The 21,334-nt window shown below is 35.1% G+C and overlaps 2 protein-coding genes across 2 annotated transcripts; one reads left to right on the top strand and one right to left on the bottom strand.

Annotated features, from left to right (window-relative positions):
- The first annotated feature begins 6,547 nt into the window (after window positions 1–6,547).
- LOC126715226 (ras-related protein Rab7-like) lies at window positions 6,548–10,827 on the top strand. Its single transcript, XM_050415735.1, has 7 exons — window positions 6,548–6,755; window positions 7,476–7,502; window positions 7,619–7,718; window positions 8,232–8,378; window positions 8,466–8,546; window positions 8,953–9,098; window positions 10,457–10,827. The coding sequence occupies exons 1-7, from the start codon at window positions 6,703–6,705 to the stop codon at window positions 10,521–10,523; spliced, it is 621 nt and encodes a 206-aa protein (XP_050271692.1). The 5' UTR covers window positions 6,548–6,702; the 3' UTR covers window positions 10,524–10,827.
- A 2,661-nt stretch (window positions 10,828–13,488) lies between these two features.
- LOC126715227 (putative FBD-associated F-box protein At3g50710) lies at window positions 13,489–15,310 on the bottom strand. The gene is made up of 2 exons (XM_050415736.1): window positions 14,175–15,310; window positions 13,489–14,071 (listed from the first exon to the last, which is right to left on the bottom strand). The coding sequence occupies exons 1-2, from the start codon at window positions 14,244–14,246 to the stop codon at window positions 13,625–13,627; spliced, it is 519 nt and encodes a 172-aa protein (XP_050271693.1). The 5' UTR covers window positions 14,247–15,310; the 3' UTR covers window positions 13,489–13,624.
- Between the last annotated feature and the right edge of the window lie 6,024 nt (window positions 15,311–21,334).

Raw genomic sequence — 21,334 nt, 5'->3', positions numbered from 1 at the left:
TGTTTCTCAAAAAAAAGTAAGGGAAATGAATGATAAAGAAATGAATAGAATAGAATTAAGTAACTTTATTTGAATGTTTTAAAATAAAGAAATGAAAAGAAATGCAAATGAATGGAATGTAAGTAACCTTGTTTGGAAGTAACATAGACGAAAATAAATGGAATCATTTTATGACAATATTACTATTAGACCGTTATTTTAAAATAAATGGCTAAATATATAGGGATATTTTGAGAGGTTTAGTAAAAAAATTCATTAAATCTAATTTCATTCTCTCAAATTCCTCCCAATTTCGGGGAATGAAAATTTGAGATTTTAGGAAAATAGAGAGAAATGAGTGTTCCCTTCTACCCATTTCATTTCCTCCTACTTAAAACTCTTAAACAAAAAAAATAAACTTTTCATTTCTTCTATTAAAACTCTTAAACAAGATAAACAAGGGAAGGAAAGGAAAAAATATTTTCTTTATTCCTTTCCATTCCATTTCATTCTTTCTTACTAAACGAGGGCTTACATGAACCAAACAACAAAAACCAAGTGTTTTCCATCATATACCCTTCCTTTCTATCCTCTTTCACTCTTTCCAAATATAGCGTAAGTCTTGGGACAAACGTGCGTGCTATAGCCTATACTATAGGTCTATGTAAATCAAAATGCTTCAATCATCTGTTCTCAAAATTGTTGTCCCTACCATTACTTTTAGAAGACGGGTCGGTAGGGATACAATTTATTTATTTATTTAAACTTGGTTTTAAGTTTTAAGTCGTGACAAGTGCAATACCATTTTTACCCAATTAACCATTAAAACAATTTTATTGTATATCAATCAAGTCAAATCATATCAATAAACTGTGAAAATGGTTTCATAAGATTTATTGATAATTATATTTAAGAGAAGAAAAAAAAAAGGAATTCTACCCTTCCTATTGGTGATTGGGCACATCTGAAAACATTTCCATGTTCTGTTTCTTGGGTTTGACTTTTGAATTCGATGAAAGTCTAATCTTTTACCTCTAATTTTTTTTTTCCTTCTATATTTTTTGGTGACAAAGAAATTTTTAATTCTTTAACACTGATATAAATTTATTTTCTATGTAACCAGAGATTTCAAAGTTTTTGACCATTCCTTTTTTTTTCGATCCCGCAGGGTTGGAACTGCACCGCCACCCCCACCCCCAATCCCAATATAGTCATGCACTAATTGCATGTAGAGGTACCATCCAGACTAATGAGTGTGGTGTTTTTGGCCATTTTTTGGGTGTAGGGATGGAGCTAGAACTTGGAGTTAGGGGGTGGAAATATAAAAAAATCATTATAAAACTCCAAACAAGCATTCGTTTAATGTTAATGAACTGTCAACAAAGACAAGACACAAAATCATTGTTTTATAGTACATTACAATGCAATTATTTTTGGAAAGGGAATTCGATAAATTTTTTTAAATCTTCGAAATCATCTATAATTGAATCCATACTAATTGTTGCAGTAATGTCCCATTTCAATGAATAACATCATAGAATCTAAAAAAAAAAAAAAAAAACTCATCTTCCATTTTGTTGCGAAGGTTAGTTTTGATGATATTCATAGCTGAAAATGCTTGCTCTATAGTTTTTACTCTCTCTTCTCTCGGTTAGGCTACTTAGCCGCATAAGATTTATTTTATTTTTTGTGTCTTTGATGTGTGCATTTGTCACTGGGTAAGGGTAAAATTATTTTGTTTAAATTTTTTTTAAAGGATTGAGTTATTTGTTTTGGGTAAAGTTGGTTAATTAGGTTTAATTTTTTTTTTTTTTTTTTTTTTAACGTTGCTATTAGTACTTTTTGTTCTTGTACTAATTTTTTTGAGGTTTTGTTAATTTTGTTTCAAATTCTAGATCTATAAATTTGTTATGGTCTTTAAAATGATTAAGGATATTGTTAAGGGGGAAAATTTGATTTTATTGAACCATATTGTTAAAATTAGTACCTAGTATTTTTTTATAAAAAAAATTGGGGGGGGGGGGGGGGGGGAGGGGGATTGCCCCTCAATGCCAATACTTAAACCCGTCCTTGCTTGGGTGGTACAAAGGTTTTTCTTTGATTAAATCCAACCCTGAATAATGTTGTCCAACTCCTTGCTTCCTCAACACTGACAACATAATTTAAATGCGTTGTTGAACAGGGTGCCTAGCAAATAGATTTATTTCATTGCATAGTAAATTTTGTTTTTAGAGATTGGTATTCGCTCTTAATGATAACTCTTTATCATCAGACTAAGACACCAATTGGTTTTTGGTATAGGCAGAGATTAAACCCCAAATCTCTTATTCAACCATCAGAAATAAAATATTTCCTATTTTTTTCCCAAAATTCTTGAGCTAATTTATTGTGATTGACGTATAATAAAAGTATTATTAGTGGTGAATTCATATGAAATTGATATTACTTCAATCACAAACTAGTGTCCTACCAACTTAACAAGCTGTAAAAAAAAAAAAAAATGTTTAGCATTATTATTTAGGAAAATGTAAAACTACTGAACGTTTTTATTTTTATTTATTTTAATGGGAACTATAGTGAATGTAATTGATTACACATCAACATTATAGTAAATAAATTTCTTATTTACTTTTTTTTTTATATAGAAATTTCTTAATTACGTTTTTGTTTTATGTTTAGAATATATATATATATATATATTGAGAATCTTTTGTGTTTAGAAGTTGATACATCAATTTGTATAGCTTATGTATCAAAATTTATAGCATCTCTATCTAACATCACTTGCTCTTTATTGGAAATGCCTTAGAGAAATTATTTCTTTTGATGTTATTTTTTGTTTTGTTTAAGGAAGGCTCTGCTTTTGTTTACTAATTTACTTTTTTTTTTGGAAGCTCTACTTATTTACTTCTGTAATTTCAACAAAAGTGCAGGATCCATGTGCTGTATACTATATATGATTATAAATTTACTAATATGATTTCGTACTTCACTGGAACCTTACCTGGGCCTTGGACAGACAATAGCTACGCAACGCTGGACCAGAAAACATCTTTCTGTTCTTTACATTATCCACTTAAGAATAAAAAAATTCTGATGATAAGCCAGGAAATTAAATTATGAGAATAACAAAAAAAAAATCACCATGGGCAGCACACCGGGAAGGTCTAATTGGACCAAAAGGAGCACAATAATAAATTTTCCAATTGTACTCCACCACCTATAAGCCAAGATAAAATGATATATTTTTTTTTAAATTTGTAGAATGGAAATGAGATAATTCATAATGGAAGAGTGAAAACTGAGTAGCAGATTCTTGAAAGCTGTAATGTAATGGTATTAGATATAAGCAATTAATGGCTTTAAAAGGTTAGATTTTGAAAGGCTTTATTTGCTGCTTTTTTTTTTTTTTTTTTTTTTTTGAGAAAGACTTTATTTGCTGCTTGGTTGCTTATGTTATAGCGGATAAGCTGTCAGTTTTTAGTTGAAGGCTAAGCTGTCATATAATTTTTTTTTTTTTTGAAGAGTCTAAGCTGTCATATTTTAATAAAATAGATGTTGGTTGTAAATTGTAATTGCTTTGTTTCTGCTTGTAAGTTGTAACTTGTAAGTTGCATCTTGGCTGCTTGTTGTCAAAGCTAGCTCAGAAAATGGCCCGCAAAAGTGAAAAGCCCTGAAATGAATGATGTGCTACCTCTTGCTTAGATATGAGATGAGCCACATGAGGCTTCCTTAGACATGACTATGCACTTTTAGTTATTCAAATTATTAGTTAATTTAATTTTGTGTTTTGTGACTTCTTTTGTTCCGGAGTCTTAAAATAAAAGGTTGAATTAATCAACTAACTTGTGATCGTCCGTTCCCTCAAAATTTGGTTAAAACATTCAAAGGGTGATGCTAGAGGCAATATAAATATAAATTTATGAATTGATGTGTCAATTAAAAAAAAAAAAAAACACACTTCTTAAGAAATATATTTTATTGTGATTTTTTAAAAATAATTAAATTTACTATTTTTTAATAACTTAAACATTTGAGACAATTGATAATTTAACATAATATAAATTTATGAATTGATGTGTCAATTAAAAAAAAACACTTTTTAAGAAATATATTTTATTGTGATTTTTTTTAAATAATTAAATTTACTATTTTTTAATAACTTAAACATTTGAGACAATTGATAATTTAGCATAATATAAATTTATGAATTGATGTGTCAATTAAAAAAAAAAACTTTTTAAGAAATATATTTTGTTGTGATTTTTTTTAAATGATTAAATTTACTATTTTTTAATAACTTAAACATTTAAGACAATTGATAATTTAACATAGTATTAATCTATTAGTAAATTTAGATTCAAACCCATAATTATTGTAAATACCAGATTTGAGTCCCTAGTCCAAAGGGTGGATGGACTCGGACCCAACAAGTCCAAAACAATGAAATTGTAGAAAGGGGGTTGGAAAACTGGGTTAAAATAAGTTTGATAACAAATAAAATGGGCTCAAATGACAAAAACAAGAAGACAGATTGATTTCAACTAAAGAAAATTGTACTCGGCACGGTCCGAGGAGACCAGTTCTTGTATATTTCTCTTAAGTTTGATTACAAATTTGTTATTTGATTGCTGTAGTGTTTCTCTCTAGATTTTTCTATCCCCTTCTCTCATTCCTTCCTTCTTCTTTTATACTCTTTTCCATTTTCATCTCTACCCTCCACATGCAGGCCAGATGGTTGGTCTTGATACTTATCCCATCAGCACATTCCTAAAGTCTTTATGTAGTAGCTGTAAAGTTGAAAGCCACTGTTCAAGTATCACCTCCACATTAATATGGCCAGAGAGTTAGCTGCAGAGCATTTAATGCGGTGGTAGCAGCTTTCTCCTTAGACATTTTAGGATTCTCTTTTGTCCTATGTTTCTGCAATGCTTATCCGTACCAATAAAACTCCCTAGAACGTTCTCCTGGATGGCAGATTACCTATTTGGACCTCGGCTTCGATTAGCCGAGGAGACATTTGTCCTCGGCCTACCCTTTTGTGCCAGTATGACCAAAACTAACTTCTTCATCTACTAACACAAACTCCCTTGATAATATTTACTCCTCCTCAGACGACCTCTAGTTCTTAGCTCGAGCCTTAGGCCCAATATACATAGATAATGAGTTTCTGGGCCCAATACCCCTACAATTATATTAATTATATATATTGCACATATTTTGGAGATGTGTTACTTTATGCTATGGATAAGAAAATCCTAACTCGAATATGGAATATATGGATTCCTAAATAGGTTGGCAATGGGTTAGGCCAAGCTAGCTTGCCCCATTTTTACTTGGCCTATAGGCTTAGTAGGCTAGACCCAGCAAACCATTGATTAGTCAACAAGCTAAATTGGTCTAGATTGGAAGGAGAAACCTTAGCTCATGGATAATGCCTATTTTGTCTTTAGAGGTTGGTACAAATGAGCTACCCATAGGCTTTTTTAGTGGGCCTCCCTTTTACTTACTTATTTATTTATTTTTATTTTAATGGAAAGAATCATTTTTTTTTAAGGAAAGACAAGAATTCAAAACGTTTTTTTTTTTTTTTTAACTGTAGAATATAATAAATGTTTAGAGTAATTGCACTTACACCCTTAAACTCTTATTTTAGCCAATTTAGTATATAAACTTTGGTATTGTAGCAAATAGACTTCATTAACTTTTATTTTAACCAATTAGTATATAAATTTTGGTACTATTGCAAATAGATCCCTTTTTCTTTTTCTTGTCAATTTAATACATAAACTTTGATAATGTAATAATAAGTTACCCTTAAAAAAATTTTCCCCATCAATTTAACCACTTTTTGCGCCAAATAATTTAAAAAATGAAAATGAAGGGGTCTTATTGAAACAACATAAAAGTTTAGGGGTCTATTTGTTACAATATCAAAATTTATATACTAAATTGGCTAAAATAAAAGTGAAGATTTTCTATTTGTTACAATATTAAAGTTTATGTACTAAATTAACTAAAATAAAAGTTTACAAGGTGTAAGAGCAACTACCCTACAATTTAGAGTGTGTCTAAGCATTTTACCCCTATTAAATTATTATTCTCTCCTTTCAAGTCTTAAGTTCAACCTCCCTCTCTACTCAATTATTTTGTTATAAAATCCAAGTTACCGAGCTGGCCCATGGGCAAAAAAATCAACCCATGACTTGCCACATTGAGCTAGTAGGTTATCCACAGGCCTTAATAGTACAGGCCAGGACACCCATTAGCCCGGTGGGTTACTGGACCGATAAGGCCCTAGGGCCTTGAACTTAGTGTTAGAATTCAAGGCCTAAAAAACATTTGCCGTCAGTGACTGAGAGTGCTATTTTGGTTTGTCATTGACCATAATATTATCATAGACAGTTAGACAGACACACATACACACATACACACAAAGCAATCCAAAGTACCCTTCTTTTGTGGCTCTGACCTGAGGTCTTAGACTTTAAGACAATGGAGACTGGTAGTTGCTAAATTCCCAAATAATTATCTGATTACAATTAATTATTAATTTCCCAGCAAAAATCTTCACGTCGCATAGTCGGCAATTAAAAACAAATAAACAAAAACCTGAAAGTAACAAAATTTTCTCTGTTCTCACAGAGAAAGACTTTCCAAAATTCTAATTTTCAAAGACAATATTAGTGGCCTTTCTATTTTCTAAGTTTCAATTTCAAATTAATGGCTTCTCGGAGGCGTATGCTTCTCAAGGTCATAATCCTCGGAGACAGCGGGTGAGTGTTTTTTTTTTTTTTTTTTTTTGGGGGTGGTAAAACATCATTTTTCTTTGTGTCCTCTGTTTGGTTGACAAGAAAAACAAAAGGAATTGAATTTTGAAAACTAATATTTCGAATATTTTTTGGGGTTCTAATATGTGAGGCTAAAATATATAATTTTCTACAGTTTTTAATGGGAATAAAATCTGGAAATTATATTCTCATTTCTTAGCTGGCATTATTTTCATACTAATAATAATGGTAACAGAGGTTAAGTCAGTGTTTGGTTGTGCAGAAAATTATGAAGTACATGAAAGAAATGCTTGTGACTTTTTTATTTTATATTACTATTCTTATTCTTTGCTCTATGAGAATTTTCCAGCTCAAATATACCAGCTACATGTGAAATGGGTGCATAAGGATGTTGTGCTCAACCTGGAATACAATCACGAAGTTGAAAGTACCAGAAATTCCAAGAGGCATACCATTAGAAAAACTTTCTTGACCAGTTATATATATATATATATATATATGAAGAAAATGATAAAACATGAATTTCAATATAATAAACTTTTCATCACTTACTTTAATTTTTTTCCGAGCAACCAAACATATGGCATATGGGAGCTGTTTTTGCTCCATTACAAGGAGCTTTTTATGTCTTTTCAATTGTATTTGAGTGATTTTGTTGGTGCCCATTTCATGAAATGTCCTCTTGTTATTTGTAAACTTTGGCAGGGTTGGGAAGACATCTCTGATGAATCAGTATCCTGTAACTTGCAACATATGTTTTACTTGTATGCGCTCAAATGCACACACATACAATACATTTACATGTTATTGCAATTTATGTTGTGATTAGCCTTATACTCGTTATTTAGATATGTGAATCGTAAGTTCAGTAATCAGTACAAAGCAACCATTGGAGCTGATTTCTTGACAAAAGAAGTGCAGTTTGAGGATAGACAATTTACATTGCAGGTTAGCTATGATCTCAATTCTCAAATCTTACGTGTAAGTAAGCCCCTCTTTTTTTAGTTGGTGCTTTGTCAGTTTCTACAGAAATAGAATCATTTTGTGGATATCAATGGGAGCAATCAGTGAAGAATGTGTTCTGTGGCTTAGTCAATCAGATAGAATGATTCTTCCGTGTTTTTATTGTATATGATGTTTGAAACAACTGGGAACTTCAGTGGTCCAGCCTTTGTACCAACTACTAATACTACTGTACTTTGCAACCTTAGAATGGTGTTGATGCAATTTAACAGATTTACAGATAGTTCTTGGTGAAAGCATTTTGGTTTCCTGTGTGTTGTTGGCTTCAATATGAAAATATTATAGTGAAGGTTGGACTACTTCTGCAAAGTTTGAGGGCTTGAATATTTAGAGATTTTTTTTTTAATCCTGGGAAAGATAATGTCTAGAACCACCCTCTACCCAAACTACATTCCCTTTCTCATTTTAGACTGACTCTGTGAACCTATATACTTTCAGATATGGGATACAGCTGGGCAGGAAAGGTTTCAAAGTCTTGGTGTGGCATTCTACCGTGGAGCGGACTGTTGTGTTCTAGTCTATGACGTGAATGTCATGAAATCATTTGATAACCTCAACAACTGGAGGGAGGAGTTTCTGATTCAGGTAATCATTGAACCATCAGCATTTGACAAATGCCAAGTACCATTGTATCAGTGACTGAATTCTTTCCTAATTGGGTTTGATTTTCAGGCCAGCCCTTCTGATCCAGAAAACTTCCCATTTGTTGTATTGGGGAACAAGATAGATGTTGACAGTGGCAATAGTCGGGTGGTAAGATGATTTTCCTATCTTCTTACTCAATTTTCTCCTTTATTTTGAGATGGAATATGTTATCCAAAGCCAATTAATTAGGAATAAAATGTATATACTATCCATACCATCAGAGGGCAATGAGGTGTCATGATATAAGCTTTTTAAGTAAGGTTGCTACGTGCTTTTTCTTATATGTGAAACTAGAAATTGTTGATTAGTTATTTGTACAATGGGTCAATGATTGGGCATGTTTAGGCAAGCCACTCTTTTGTGAATGTCTCTAATTGATAACGATAAGTATATTATATTGGCATTCTGTTTATGTTCCCACCCCTCCCCCCCCTCCCCCCCCCCTCTCTCTTTTTTCCTCCATTTCTCCCCTAATTATGATTTTATATTATGGGCTTCTCATTCTAACTTTCAGGTATCTGAGAAGAAGGCAAAGGCATGGTGTGCTTCCAAGGGAAATATTCCTTACTTTGAAACTTCTGCAAAAGAAGGTTTCAATGTAGAAGCTGCCTTCCAGTGTATAGCCAAAAATGCTCTTAAGAATGAACCTGAAGAAGAAATGTAAGTATTCCTTAAAAATGCATTCAAATTTTGTCTGTGGGGGTCAAAAACACGTAACAAACTATACTTGCTAAGGATTTAAGATCTACACAATTAATTTCGTACTAGGAGGGGTGAAATCCTACAATGGGAAGATTAGACAGATGATTGGAGATGAAAACAATTGAAAAGGACTCTTATTTTGATGAAAAAATTGGTTTCCTGAGGTGTGTACAGAAGTTCTAGAGGAAAAATACAAGTTAGGACTCTTCTCACTTTCTCTCTCTTGTTCTTCCTTAGATTTTTTTGGATCTCCTCTCCTGGTGTCCTCCTCTTCCTTTTATAGCCATTCTTCCTCTTCCTCCAGCTATCCTACTCTTAGCTTGATTTAGCGGATACTTGTCTAATCAGTACCTTCTCTTGCCATTTCTTGATCATGAAGATAGATTTTTGGGGGTATTTTTACTAGTTAGGCCAGTCATTTAACATTTAATGTGGCTGACATTAAGTAGGGAGAACTCATCAATGCAGAGATGACTGTTACATCGTGCTTTGTGTTTTCTTCTACACGTTTCTTGGGGAAGGTAGGCGAAAGGGTGTCCTCGGCTAAGCACATGACCGCTTCTTGATTGAGTTTTGTTTTCTCGGGAATACGGATTTCTCGGATTACCTTGGTAATGGGCCCAAATGGTCTCTTCTTGATGGGGGCTCAGTCATCTCATATTGACACATGGGCTGGACCCGTTCCGCGGATGGGCCTTCTTGGAACATTCTCTTTGGGTTAAGGTCTTCGGGGCAGATTCAATTTACTCCCCCACATTGTCTATGTTAAAATTTTTGCATCTGGTATTACATGAGAGTTGAAGTGCCAATTTTTTTAATTGATGGCTCATTGTGATCAAATAACAAAGTTGAACCACATTGCATAGTTGTGTTTAATGGATCTGCTTGTAAGCGCCTCTTTTCCCCTGAATAACTGTTGGACCTAAAATATTTTGCGTGCTTTTTTTTTTTTTTTTTTTTTTTGGTGAACAAGCAGTATCATATTTCCTGATTGATGGTTATGTATGGCGCTTCTCGTAGTTCTACCCCATTGCATGTTTCAAATGTTACAATTGTCTTACTTTCATTTCTAGTAGAATTTTGTTTGGATTTCTAATGCATCATTCTAAAATCACCATGTTTGGTAGAATTTAGAAAGAAGTTTCCTAAGATAAAAGCAGGTCATTATTTTAATTCCAAATACTTAGTTATTTGAATTTGTCAAACCCCCTGCCTGATTCTAGTCCTTAGTTTACTTTTAATATTTCTTCATTCAATGACTACATGCTAATATCATGGGGGATACTAACTATCAATTTTTTCTGTTGATGATGAAGTTACCTCCCTGACACCATTGATGTGGTGGGTCGACAACAACAAAGATCTTCGGGTTGTGAATGTTAGAAGAGATATTGATGAAGTTTCCGAGTCAAGCAAGGGTAACAGGCGACATGATTCCCTTCTCCAGTCACCATGAATTAGTAATTCACAAAGTTTCTTTAAGGTTCCATATATATTATTAAGTGCTTAAAGAAAGGAACTTGATAGTGCTATCTTTATTTTACTTTCCCTTCTCATATGCAAATCTTGTACTCTGTTCCACCTTTAGAAGTTAATTGTTTTGTACTGATCCCTGGAATTTGATCCTTCTCTTCTCGTATTATTGTGATGTGCAGTGCTTTAAACAAATATCGATGTCATTTGGAAACTGACTTCTTTTTCTTTGATGCGTTTGTTAAACAAATTTATGCCATTCTTCTCATGGAGGATTCTGTGCTGTGGAATAGATGCCACATGACTTTGGCAGTTTTGGCTACTTAACTTAAAAGTATGATGCATGGGAACATATTGAAACAGAATGACAAAAAACATGCCATTATGGAGTTCTGCTACGAGCTCATGTGGGAAGGTGGAGGTGGCGAGGTGCCATCTGCTTGGAGTACGAACAGGTGAACAGGCTGAGATCCCTATCCTCCATCTCTTTACCTCAAATCAGCATTCACAAATGCAAGTAAACAGGAAAGATGTTTCCATATAGCATGATGTTTGTTTTTTTCCCTTTTCTTTTGGGATCTAAACCAGGGACAAGCAGGCAAGCCAAACTTGTCAAGTTTTATTTAGTCCAAAGCAAATCTGGAAAAATAAGGATTGAGATTTGAAGTAATTGTTAGGGCTATTGCATTGTGCTATGGTCCCTATGGGTTTGTTTAGTTGGGGTGATTGAAAAGTGAGAAGATAGAAAATTGGGAGGGGATGGAAAAGTGAGAAGATAGAAAATATTTTAGTTTATTTATTATTATTATTTTTTCATGTTGTTTAGTTGGGGGTGAAAAAGTGGAGGGATGAAAAATGGGGAGAAGAAGAGTCAAAATAAAAGGAAGATGAAAGGATGGAGAAATTATAAGGTTAAAGCATAGAGTAGTGGAAAAATAAAAAGGTAAAAGTAAGTAAAAATGTTGGAGAAAGTGTAATTGTAAAGTGGCAAATTAATAAGGAGAAAAATAATTAAAAAGGAGAGAAAATATTGAAAATAAGTTGATGATATGTTGTTGATGTGGCTCAACAGGAGCGCAACAACATTAAATACTATGCTTTAGCTTTTGGATATAAATATATATACATATATATATATATATATATATATAGATAGAGAGAGAGAGAGAGAGAGAGAGAGAGACTAGTAAATGCATGTATAAGCCCTCTGCATCAACCTATAATTACTAAAGACTAGCTTTTGAAAAATATGATTATTTATATTGTCAGAGTTTCTTTTAATGTTTCAAATACATAAAAGATGAGAGCATAGTATAAATAGTCAAATACCACCTATGAAAATTTATATTCTATTTTCACATTTATCACCTCTGTAAGGATAGAATTATTTTTACCAATCAAATAGTTGAGGAGAAAAAAAGGAAGAAAAAGCTAAAGGAGAACTATATCAGGGGGAAAAAATCCCAAATTGAAAACATCGTTACTAAAAACTTAACATAATATAATTAAATAAGACGGCAAATACAAATTAAATCTTCAAGTATTTTGCCCCATTAGCATAGAATAAACTCACATAGCAAATACAGAAAATGAAATATACAAACATGGACCTAACTACATATGCACAAGGCCTTACCACAAGATCGCATGCAAATCCGGGAGGAAGGAATCAAAGTATGCTGCTGGCTTTCTCCAACCACCCTTAACTGCATGTGAAGACGCTTGCAACAAGTAGTTATTGTAGTGTGTTTCTGTTTTCATCAATAGGAATATAATTGTCTGATGATATACCATGCAGAGATAAGCGGAGGTCACCCACTCCAAATTACAGTCCATATATACTCCAATAGGTGTTGATTTATTTGTCTGCCCAAAGAAATAAGATCACATTACCCAACATGTTGAGCTTCCTAATGTGAAAGCTTCCATTTAAACAGAAAATAGTGTTCTCCGAAACAGCCTTTCATGTTGTACGTTATTGACATTCTTAACAAAAAAGCCCCTCTACCACCATCAACAACCCAGAGAGCAAATTTGAGTCCTCGCCGTGACAGTTGGACTCACTTCTGCATGAAAAAAGTTAAGAACTATAACAAGGTTTCAAACAATAACCTGAATGGGGCATCCACATTATATAACATGTTGGAATATTATTCATTTTGTAAATTCACGTTCTAAGGTTTTACTTTCTCTCTCTCTCTCTTCTTCTTCTTTTTTTTTTTTTTTTTTTTTTTTTTTTTTTTTGACTTCCTAGCAGACTAGCACTCAGTATAAATATTACACTTCTACATCAATTTGACAGGTTCAATGCTCCATTAGTCCATCATTCCATTTTGTGTAAAGAACCGGGATAGTTCTGATGTGTAATTCTGCAGAGTAACAGAAGGCAGTGTATTGTAATTGGGTTAGCTCATTCTACGCTGTGTATAGAGCCCATACAATATGGTTCAAGTTGGGAATGGTGCACAGATGTTCTGAGGAGATTGTTCTGTTGTTTAGCTCTGCAGAGTAGAAGTACGCTGTAGCTACAGTTTTGTTGGTTGCAGGGCCTAGCTTGTAGGCTCCTTGTTCCTGTTTATGTTTTATGCATTTAACCAAATTCTACTGATTCAAAAAAAAAAAAAAATAATAATAATCCATTTTAGTTTCGTCAATTAAAGAGTGACTTCTCTTATAAAAAATAAAAATAAAAATAAAAGAGTGACTTCTAGGGTAAGTGAAAGAAAAAAAACATGCTCTGAATTAAGAAACCACGGGGAAGGAAATTTCATGGTTAACGACAAACCAGTAACCATGCACCAAACTGGCTTAGAAGTTGGCAAGTCTTAGACTCTTAGGTTAATGACAAACATTCATAAGCACATTTCATAGCAAATTTCATAATTAAAAAAGTATTCATTAATCTTGAATCCATCAAAGTTTCAAATGAAACATGCAAAAAACAATGGGCATTCCCATAAAACTACTGCTTCTGGACAACTAAGAGAGAGACACTAAAAATGGAAATATTCTTAGTCAAGTGCAATTTGACAAATTTGAGAGCTCTTTGGGAATTTCACTAACTCCTTGTGAATACGACGCTTCGTCTTTGAGTCTGGACGCCCTTCAGCAGTGATTTTCATTGTCCTTAATACTTTTGCATCCTTTAGGATTTGCCTAACAAGTTCCATCTCATCTTCAAGCTCTGAAAATCCTATATAATGACAGGTTGTAAGGTGTGATGACAAACATTGAGGAACATCCGGTGAGTTCTTCGAGCAATTGTCAAGATCAGAACAACGAGAGCCATACAAATCTACCAATTCAAAGGTAAGTGTTTGTAGCATTGGAGCCCGAAAAAGCAATAGTCGTACTGCATGCCACGCATACTTAAACCAAAGCTCACCATAAATCTTCAAGGAAGACAAATTATGAAACATGGGAACATCATCATCATGATTAGAAGCATGGCAGAGGCTCTGCATGACAGCATAACAATTAAGAATTTCAGAGAGTCACAACACACTCAGCAATATTATTATGTAGTATATTGCAATTCAATTAATAATAGAGAGTTATTACCTCCGCGGTATTTATGTACAATTCCATGGATATAACATTATATAGTGGTCCCATGAAGTCCCATATCCTCATTGCATAATCATCATCACTTGTATCATAACATGTCTCAACTTGAAGCACTGATTTGACCAGGTTGGGGAGCTTTTCCAACACAACATCCTCATCCAAAACACCTTTGAAATGAAAGTACTTAAGAGCCGGGGTGTTTAGATGGAGTTTGTATGAGTCACACTCAACATGTAAAAAAGTAGAAATTTCAAAGTAGGTACAAGAACAATGATATTTAACTTGCCTGCTGCTGCTGCATTCTTGTCCAAATTGTCCATTCCAAACCGACCCAGTTTGAGGGTAAAATCTTGAAGGACCGGGGAGGATGCGAGGAGTGTGGAGAGAGAGTCACAGTTTGCATAGCGAACAGAATCAAGTAGCAGAATCTCAAGATTTGGGAAGGTAGAAGCAGAAGGAGGATTGAGAAGAAAGGTACCGTTCAGTTTGAGAACCACTAATGTTTTACAAAAGAAGACAGAACGGGGCAACTCCAAACGTTGTTTAAAAGAATAAATGTTGAGATCGAGTTGTTGCAAAGAACCTTTGGGAATGGTGGCGCGGACCAATGAGTCGACAAACAAGGGAAGACAATCGACGCACCAAGAAATGCGCAATTTGCGTAGGGGGGTGGGAGTGGAAATGGCGTTTCGGAGAGTCCAAATTCTGACCACTGTATCCACAAAGCTAAAAGTTTGACCCCGCCGTTTTCTAGAAAGATTGTAGTGATCCAAGTCAAGAACAGGGACGAGAGTCCAGAGAGGCTTCCACCTGTTCGACAAAACGCTTGTTGCCACGGAGTCTCTGATTGGGAGAAAAGAGAGGATGTGGCAGAGGATAGAGTCTGGTAGACTGCTGATAATGTCTTCTTCATTTTGTCCAACCGAAACAGAAGATAGGCTGCAACTCTCGCCTTCAATCTTCTTCCGTTTCATTCCAAACTCTCTCATTCTCTGTGTTATGTGTTTGTGTTTCGCTTTGACTTGAGAGTGTAAGACTGGAAGGGTCTCTTTCGATTTTGGGGATTTTTGTGGCTTTATACAACAATGAATGAGAAATAGGATGCCGAGTATTTGGCAAATGGAATAAAAGAAACGACGTTGTTTAGAGAAACACAATCTAGAAATATTTGTTAGGGTTAGTCAACTATATATTTGCTCATTTGCTAAGTCAGTAATTTTCATTTGCACATGCTAAATTGACACGGTGTTGAAAAATTAAGGACTAAATTGACACAATTGAAATGTTAGAAATCAAATTGAAATATAGTGTAAATGATAGGTATCAAATACATAATTTATCCTATTTGTTATTTTCAAACTCTTGCTTTGGATCGGACAGAATTGACTGCCATGACCATACAATGTGAGGCTAGAAGTTATCATATGAGCCACTAAATTAGGGAAAAAAAATTAGATTCCAATCATGAATCTATCAAGCTCATTTGTACTCAATGGGATTATGATCTTTCATTTGATTATAATAAAATGAACTTGACTTGCCCACATTTGTAGCATTTTGGTCACTTTTAACTTTAGGACAAAATTTAGTTACAAAATTTATTGTAACCTAAGATTACAATCTTACTTAATATCTTTTTATTAGATATAAATTTTGGCAAATCTACCGTTAGATTACTTTTTCTTCTTATATCCCTCATGCTTGCAAAATTTCTACAAAAATAAAAGATCAATAGTTATGTCATCAATAAATTGTTTAAATTGCAAGTTTTTAGAGTTTAAAATTATGCATAAAATATAATGTTATAGATCATATAGTAAATAACATCCAATTGATACAAAAGTTGACATTTGTATTAAGAGTGTAAAGAATATGCAACTCAATGGTTAGATTTTCAAAATATGCAATAATGTTTATTTTATTGAGTAAGGTTGTAGCCTTATACTACAACCAATTTTGTAGCTAAATTTTGTCTCTTAAGTTATCCATGCATTTATTATTTAGCCATTATTCATATAGCAAAACATTTAGAGAATATGCTTGAAATTTAAAATCCAAGCTTTAAATTTTGGATAGTTGCCTTTCTTTCTTTCTTTTTGAATCTTTGGATAGTTCCCATGGTTTAACAAAGAAAAAAAAATTAATCCAAAAGCATATGGTGCTAAATAGAGACTTTCTTACATGCAAATAAGAAAAGACTGAGCCTAGTAGAGTTGGATTGAAGTTAGAAAATACATGGACAGTTTCAAGTTTTTCTTCCAAATTTTCATGTTCATCACTCGAAACAACAACAGGCTTTCCTTGGGTTTAACAAGTGATGGGGCTGTTTTTGGCACAAATATCAAGGCCCATAAAACAGACAAGGCCCAACAAGGAAAAGCTGACGGGTCCTATGGAATTGTCAACTTCGCAAGAACTGACGGTTTCCCTAGGAAACCAACGACCTTAAGGACGGACCAACAACGAAGCTGACGGGCACGTCAGCCTCACAAACCGACGGAAGACCCTTAACCAATAGAAGAGCACGCCGACGGATCCTATGTGGCCTTACATGACCTATACGCAAATTCATATATGGAAACATCTTGCGTATCACGCACCAAGGCCCCATCACATGATTTTTACCTCCCGGAATAAAGAGTATCCCTAAAATCTCGATAACGTTAACTCTGCCTTCTCCTCATAAGGAAAATCCCCATATTCTCGGGATCTAAAATTCCTTCCCCTCACTATATAAGTGACAGTTCTCCTCCTTTTCTAGGTACACAGAAAATCTCTAGCTCTCTCACTATAGAGTTCTTAGAGATTTCTCATTCACTAACTTGACTTTCGAAGGGTCTTTGGCCGGTACCATACCGGTGCCTTTTGTTTGGTTCTTGTTTTCTCATTTTTCAGGTATTCATTGGTGCAATTAAGGACAATCAACTCACTGACGATTTTGTGCATCATCAACAAGTAAATCTACGAAAGAGACAGGCAAATCAATAGTTTCTAATACTTCCATCTCCATTTTTCTAAAAAGCTATTGTACATTACAACAATTAAACTCATTAACTTATGTTTAAACATGTGGGATACAGAAATGTTCAAGTTTCTACATTAGCAATCATCCCAAATTGAACTCAAAAAGGCTTTAGAAACAATGTCTAATTTCAAAAGTTGAACCACTACTACTAGAGAGTCCAGCTCAATTTCAAGGCCTAGATCAATGGTTAGGCTTAACCCTTCCCACGATAACAATCCATACAAAATTGATTATTTGTAGCATACTCACAACAGAGTTCATTCATCAAATGCAATTTCGCAAGTCTAAGAGCTCTTTGGAAACTTCCGTAATATCTTGCTCAATGCCTTGCAAATTTGAAGCTTCTTCTTTGATTCTAGATTACTATCAACAATTATTTTCAATGTCTTTAATACTCTCGTCACCTTCAAGATTTGTCTAATAGGGTGCATCTCATCTTTATCCCCTAAAAATCTTCAATAATGACAGGTTGTTAGGTGTGATGACTGTCGACACCCAGCCTCAATCGGAGAACCGTTGGGGCCTTCGTTCGACCACCCGTTATGGCAAAGCTCCCTTGTGCGCGAGGCTCGTTGGAGGCCCCTCTCGAATGATCAGTGCGGTGTGCGCGTGTAGTGTATGGCATGGTTTGCGCAGGGTTTCAGGTGCTCTCTTTCTCGATGGAGGAAGGTAGGTCTACCTTTGGCATTGTGGCAGGAATCTGAGCCAAATTTTAAGGGATTACCAAAGGTAAGTGGAGTCGCCACCAATCATTAGGTTTTTCTAAGGTGTGATTGGTCACCTGTTCCTAGTTGATTTTATTACCAATCCTAGGCTAAGAAAAAGGGCATTTTTCCTAATCTAATGTGGATGGAAAAAAATCTTGATTCTTGAGTCTGGAAGTTTGGTTACATATGGGGAAGGTGTTAGGCACCCCACAACACCTGTCTAAGGATAGTCCTTTGTTTTGATAAAACCTTAATTTTCGGAGATTGACAGTAAAAACATGATTTTGGCATTGGCTTTCAGGGCTTTGCATGCATTTTGAGGGGGGGGGGGGGGAAGGGGGCTTTGAGGTTTGTCTTTTGAATGGGTATAGTCCTAATCTATGCTTTAGTAAGGCATTCGAGCAAAGTGCCAGATTTTCGTGGCGAAAATCCAGCGACATGTCACCTACTTTCGCGGCAGAAATTAGGCATGTTTTGCCTTAGGTGACATAGACTGTGGCAATCACACCGGAAGAGGCGAGCAGGTATATATATACATACATCATGCACAATGCAAGCACATAGAGCAGAAAAGTAAATGTCTACATCCCTAAAGCATGACCCAAAATATAGGTACAGAAAAGTAAATAGGGGTCGTCGTACTCTAGAAATGAGGACGAATGGTACACGACATGATATACCTAATACAACCCATCTAAGAGAGAAATGAGGGAGGAAGGAAGGGGGGGGGGTTAAAAAGAGTACATAACCAAATGGGAGAAGCTAGACCCCTAACCCTACAGAATATTGCCGCTTGGCTTATATCGACATGCTTGCATCCTCGCCCTTTTTGCTTGCGCCTGGGAGACCGTGCTCTAGCTCCACGCATCCTCGCTCCATGTGTGTACATGCAAAGGCAAAGACAAGAAACTAACAGACAAGCAATGGAAGGAAAAAGATGCAGAAAGCATATGAAAAAGGCATAAAACAACTAAACATGATAGACGTGGCAAGCAAAGAAACAAGAAAGCAAGCAAACAAGTGAGAAGGCAAACAAGCAAGAAAGCAAACAAAAGGTGGTGTCTGCAATAGACAAATGTAGGTTTGAATCAAATGTCCATGACTTCAATGTGTTGAAGTATGGACGAAAAACTAGTAAGCAAGACTCATGCATGAACATGTGAGCAAGCGTGTAAAGATGCATAGAAAGCCAACGGGTGGCACAAACAAGCATGGTAAGTATAACATCGCACAGAGCGGAAAAGGGGAAAGGTATGCACGAAGCAACCAGCATCATGGTGATGCATCCCAAATGGTTACATTCAAACAAGGCCTCACAGGCGTCAGGTGTAACCATACAACCACAAACCAGCTAAGACCGACAAGCGTGGCAAAGCCTAGAACAAGAGAGGCTAGCACAAGCATAATGCATAGAAGCAAGCAAGCATAGACATGTAAATAGGATGATCCAAACCCTTTGATGTGGACCTTGGTGTATGGACGATGACAAAGACCATAGGGTCTAGCTCGAGTCCTAACTATTAGGCCAAAACACAAGAAAATGAGATAAAAAGAAGCAAAAGGGCTACAATAGCACATTGTATGAAAAACAAGGTCTAGGCTTAAGCACATAAACATGGCATGGAGCGCTCAAGCACATGGATGATAGCATAAAGCATGTAGAGGACATTGATCCAAACACATAGGCACGTGAAAGCATAGATCTAGACATATAGGCCTAGAAACATGCATGTAAACATGTAGAAGCCTAGCACATAGACATGGAAGAATATGGATCTAAGCATATAAGTATGTGAAGACAAGGATCTAACCATATAGCATGGAAATAAACACATAGATACATAGATCCAAGCAAGGCATAGCCAATAACATCATACAAGCATGTGAGCATGTAACTCTAACATCATCCTAGAACCAAAAAGAGGAACAAAGCATAGGAAAACATGGCATATAATATAAAGCATGTAAGGATGTAGATCTAAACATGAAACATGGCATAAGGCATAAAAATCAAGAAGATTTAGGCTAGAAGCACAAATAAAGCAAGCAACATACTAAAGAAAGCAATAAATCATGCGATTCAAGCAAAAAGAATAAGATAAATGCTAGAAAAAGATTTAGAAAGTTAGGGGTGTGGATGGTAGCTAAAAAGTTACATCCACACCCTTAAACCCCAAATCCAAAGTGTAGAACCAAAGAAAAGAAGATTGGGTATAAGAACAATACCTTGTGTTTTTGGTGAAGAGAGAAGAATCAAGAGACTTTAATGTGTTTTTTGTGTTTGAGAGAGAGGAAAAAAGCTCAAAATTCGTCTAGGCAGAGAGCAGGACCCAAGAGTCTTTTTTTGGTCTAAAGGGTGCTTGGGGCCTTTTATAGCCCCAGCATGCCATGGATTGGGTTGATCTTGACATCCTTAGAAATTTTGACTTTTTTTTTTTTTTGAAAAGGTATGGATCTTGAAACTCCAACGGTTGAATTAAAAGTTATGGCTCTCGGAAGTTAGTGGTGCATCGATCGGTGCGTTATCCCGGTTTTTGTAATATCTCGACTGTTCTAACTCTGATTTTGACCCATGAATAGTCATTGGAATGAAATTTTGATAATCTTCACAATGACATTAGTTTTAACCCATTCTGTCGGCTGGATCAAAATTAAGGTTTTTGGGCCCACCGAGAATCAACTTCTGGTCAAACTTGGTCAAAGTGGCCAAAAATCTCCAAGAAGCTCGGGTTTGATGTAAAACTATGAAAAATGTTGTTTTGTGAGGGTTTTGACTTTGTTTGACCTTCGGTCAAACCTAGGGTTGACTAGGGGCATTTTGGTCATTTGAGTTAAAAGGGGCATTTTGGGTGTTCCGGGTGTCCGAATGGGTTATGCTGCGTCATTCTTGATATTCTCGCGGCCCCACAGAGAGAAAATAATATTTTTGGAATTTTCAAGGTCCAGCATGCAAGTCGAGGGTAGACAAAATACGGTACCAACAATGACAGACATTCAGGTACATCCAGTGTCTCCTTCCAAGAACCGTCAGGTGTGAGCTTACCATAGGAATAGTCCGGGCACGATTTAAAGACAAGTTTTTGTAGCCTTGGAGTCCGTACAAGCAAGAATCGAATTGCATGCCACTCAAAATAAAGACATCCAAAAAACCTCAAATAGGACAAATTGTGAAACATGGGAAGAGCCTCATAACCAGAAGCATGGCAGAGAATTTGCAAGCACCTCAAAACAATCACAAAGTCACAACTCAATCGCAACAATATTATTATTATTATTATTAAATATTTTCCCTAGGAAAAAGTTAACGAATGTGGCCTTAATTGCCTTTGTGGTTTTTGTGGTCAAGCCCAGGGATTTAACATGAGCAAGTGGTCGAAGCAAGTCGCATATCCTCTTTGCATTGTCTTCAATATTAACACCAT

The sequence above is a fragment of the Quercus robur genome, chromosome 2 (genome assembly GCF_932294415.1).
Source record: "Quercus robur chromosome 2, dhQueRobu3.1, whole genome shotgun sequence".
Taxonomy (NCBI): domain Eukaryota; kingdom Viridiplantae; phylum Streptophyta; class Magnoliopsida; order Fagales; family Fagaceae; genus Quercus; species Quercus robur.
The sequence above is the reverse complement of the archived record's forward strand: the minus strand, read 5'-3'. Positions and strand labels throughout refer to the sequence as shown.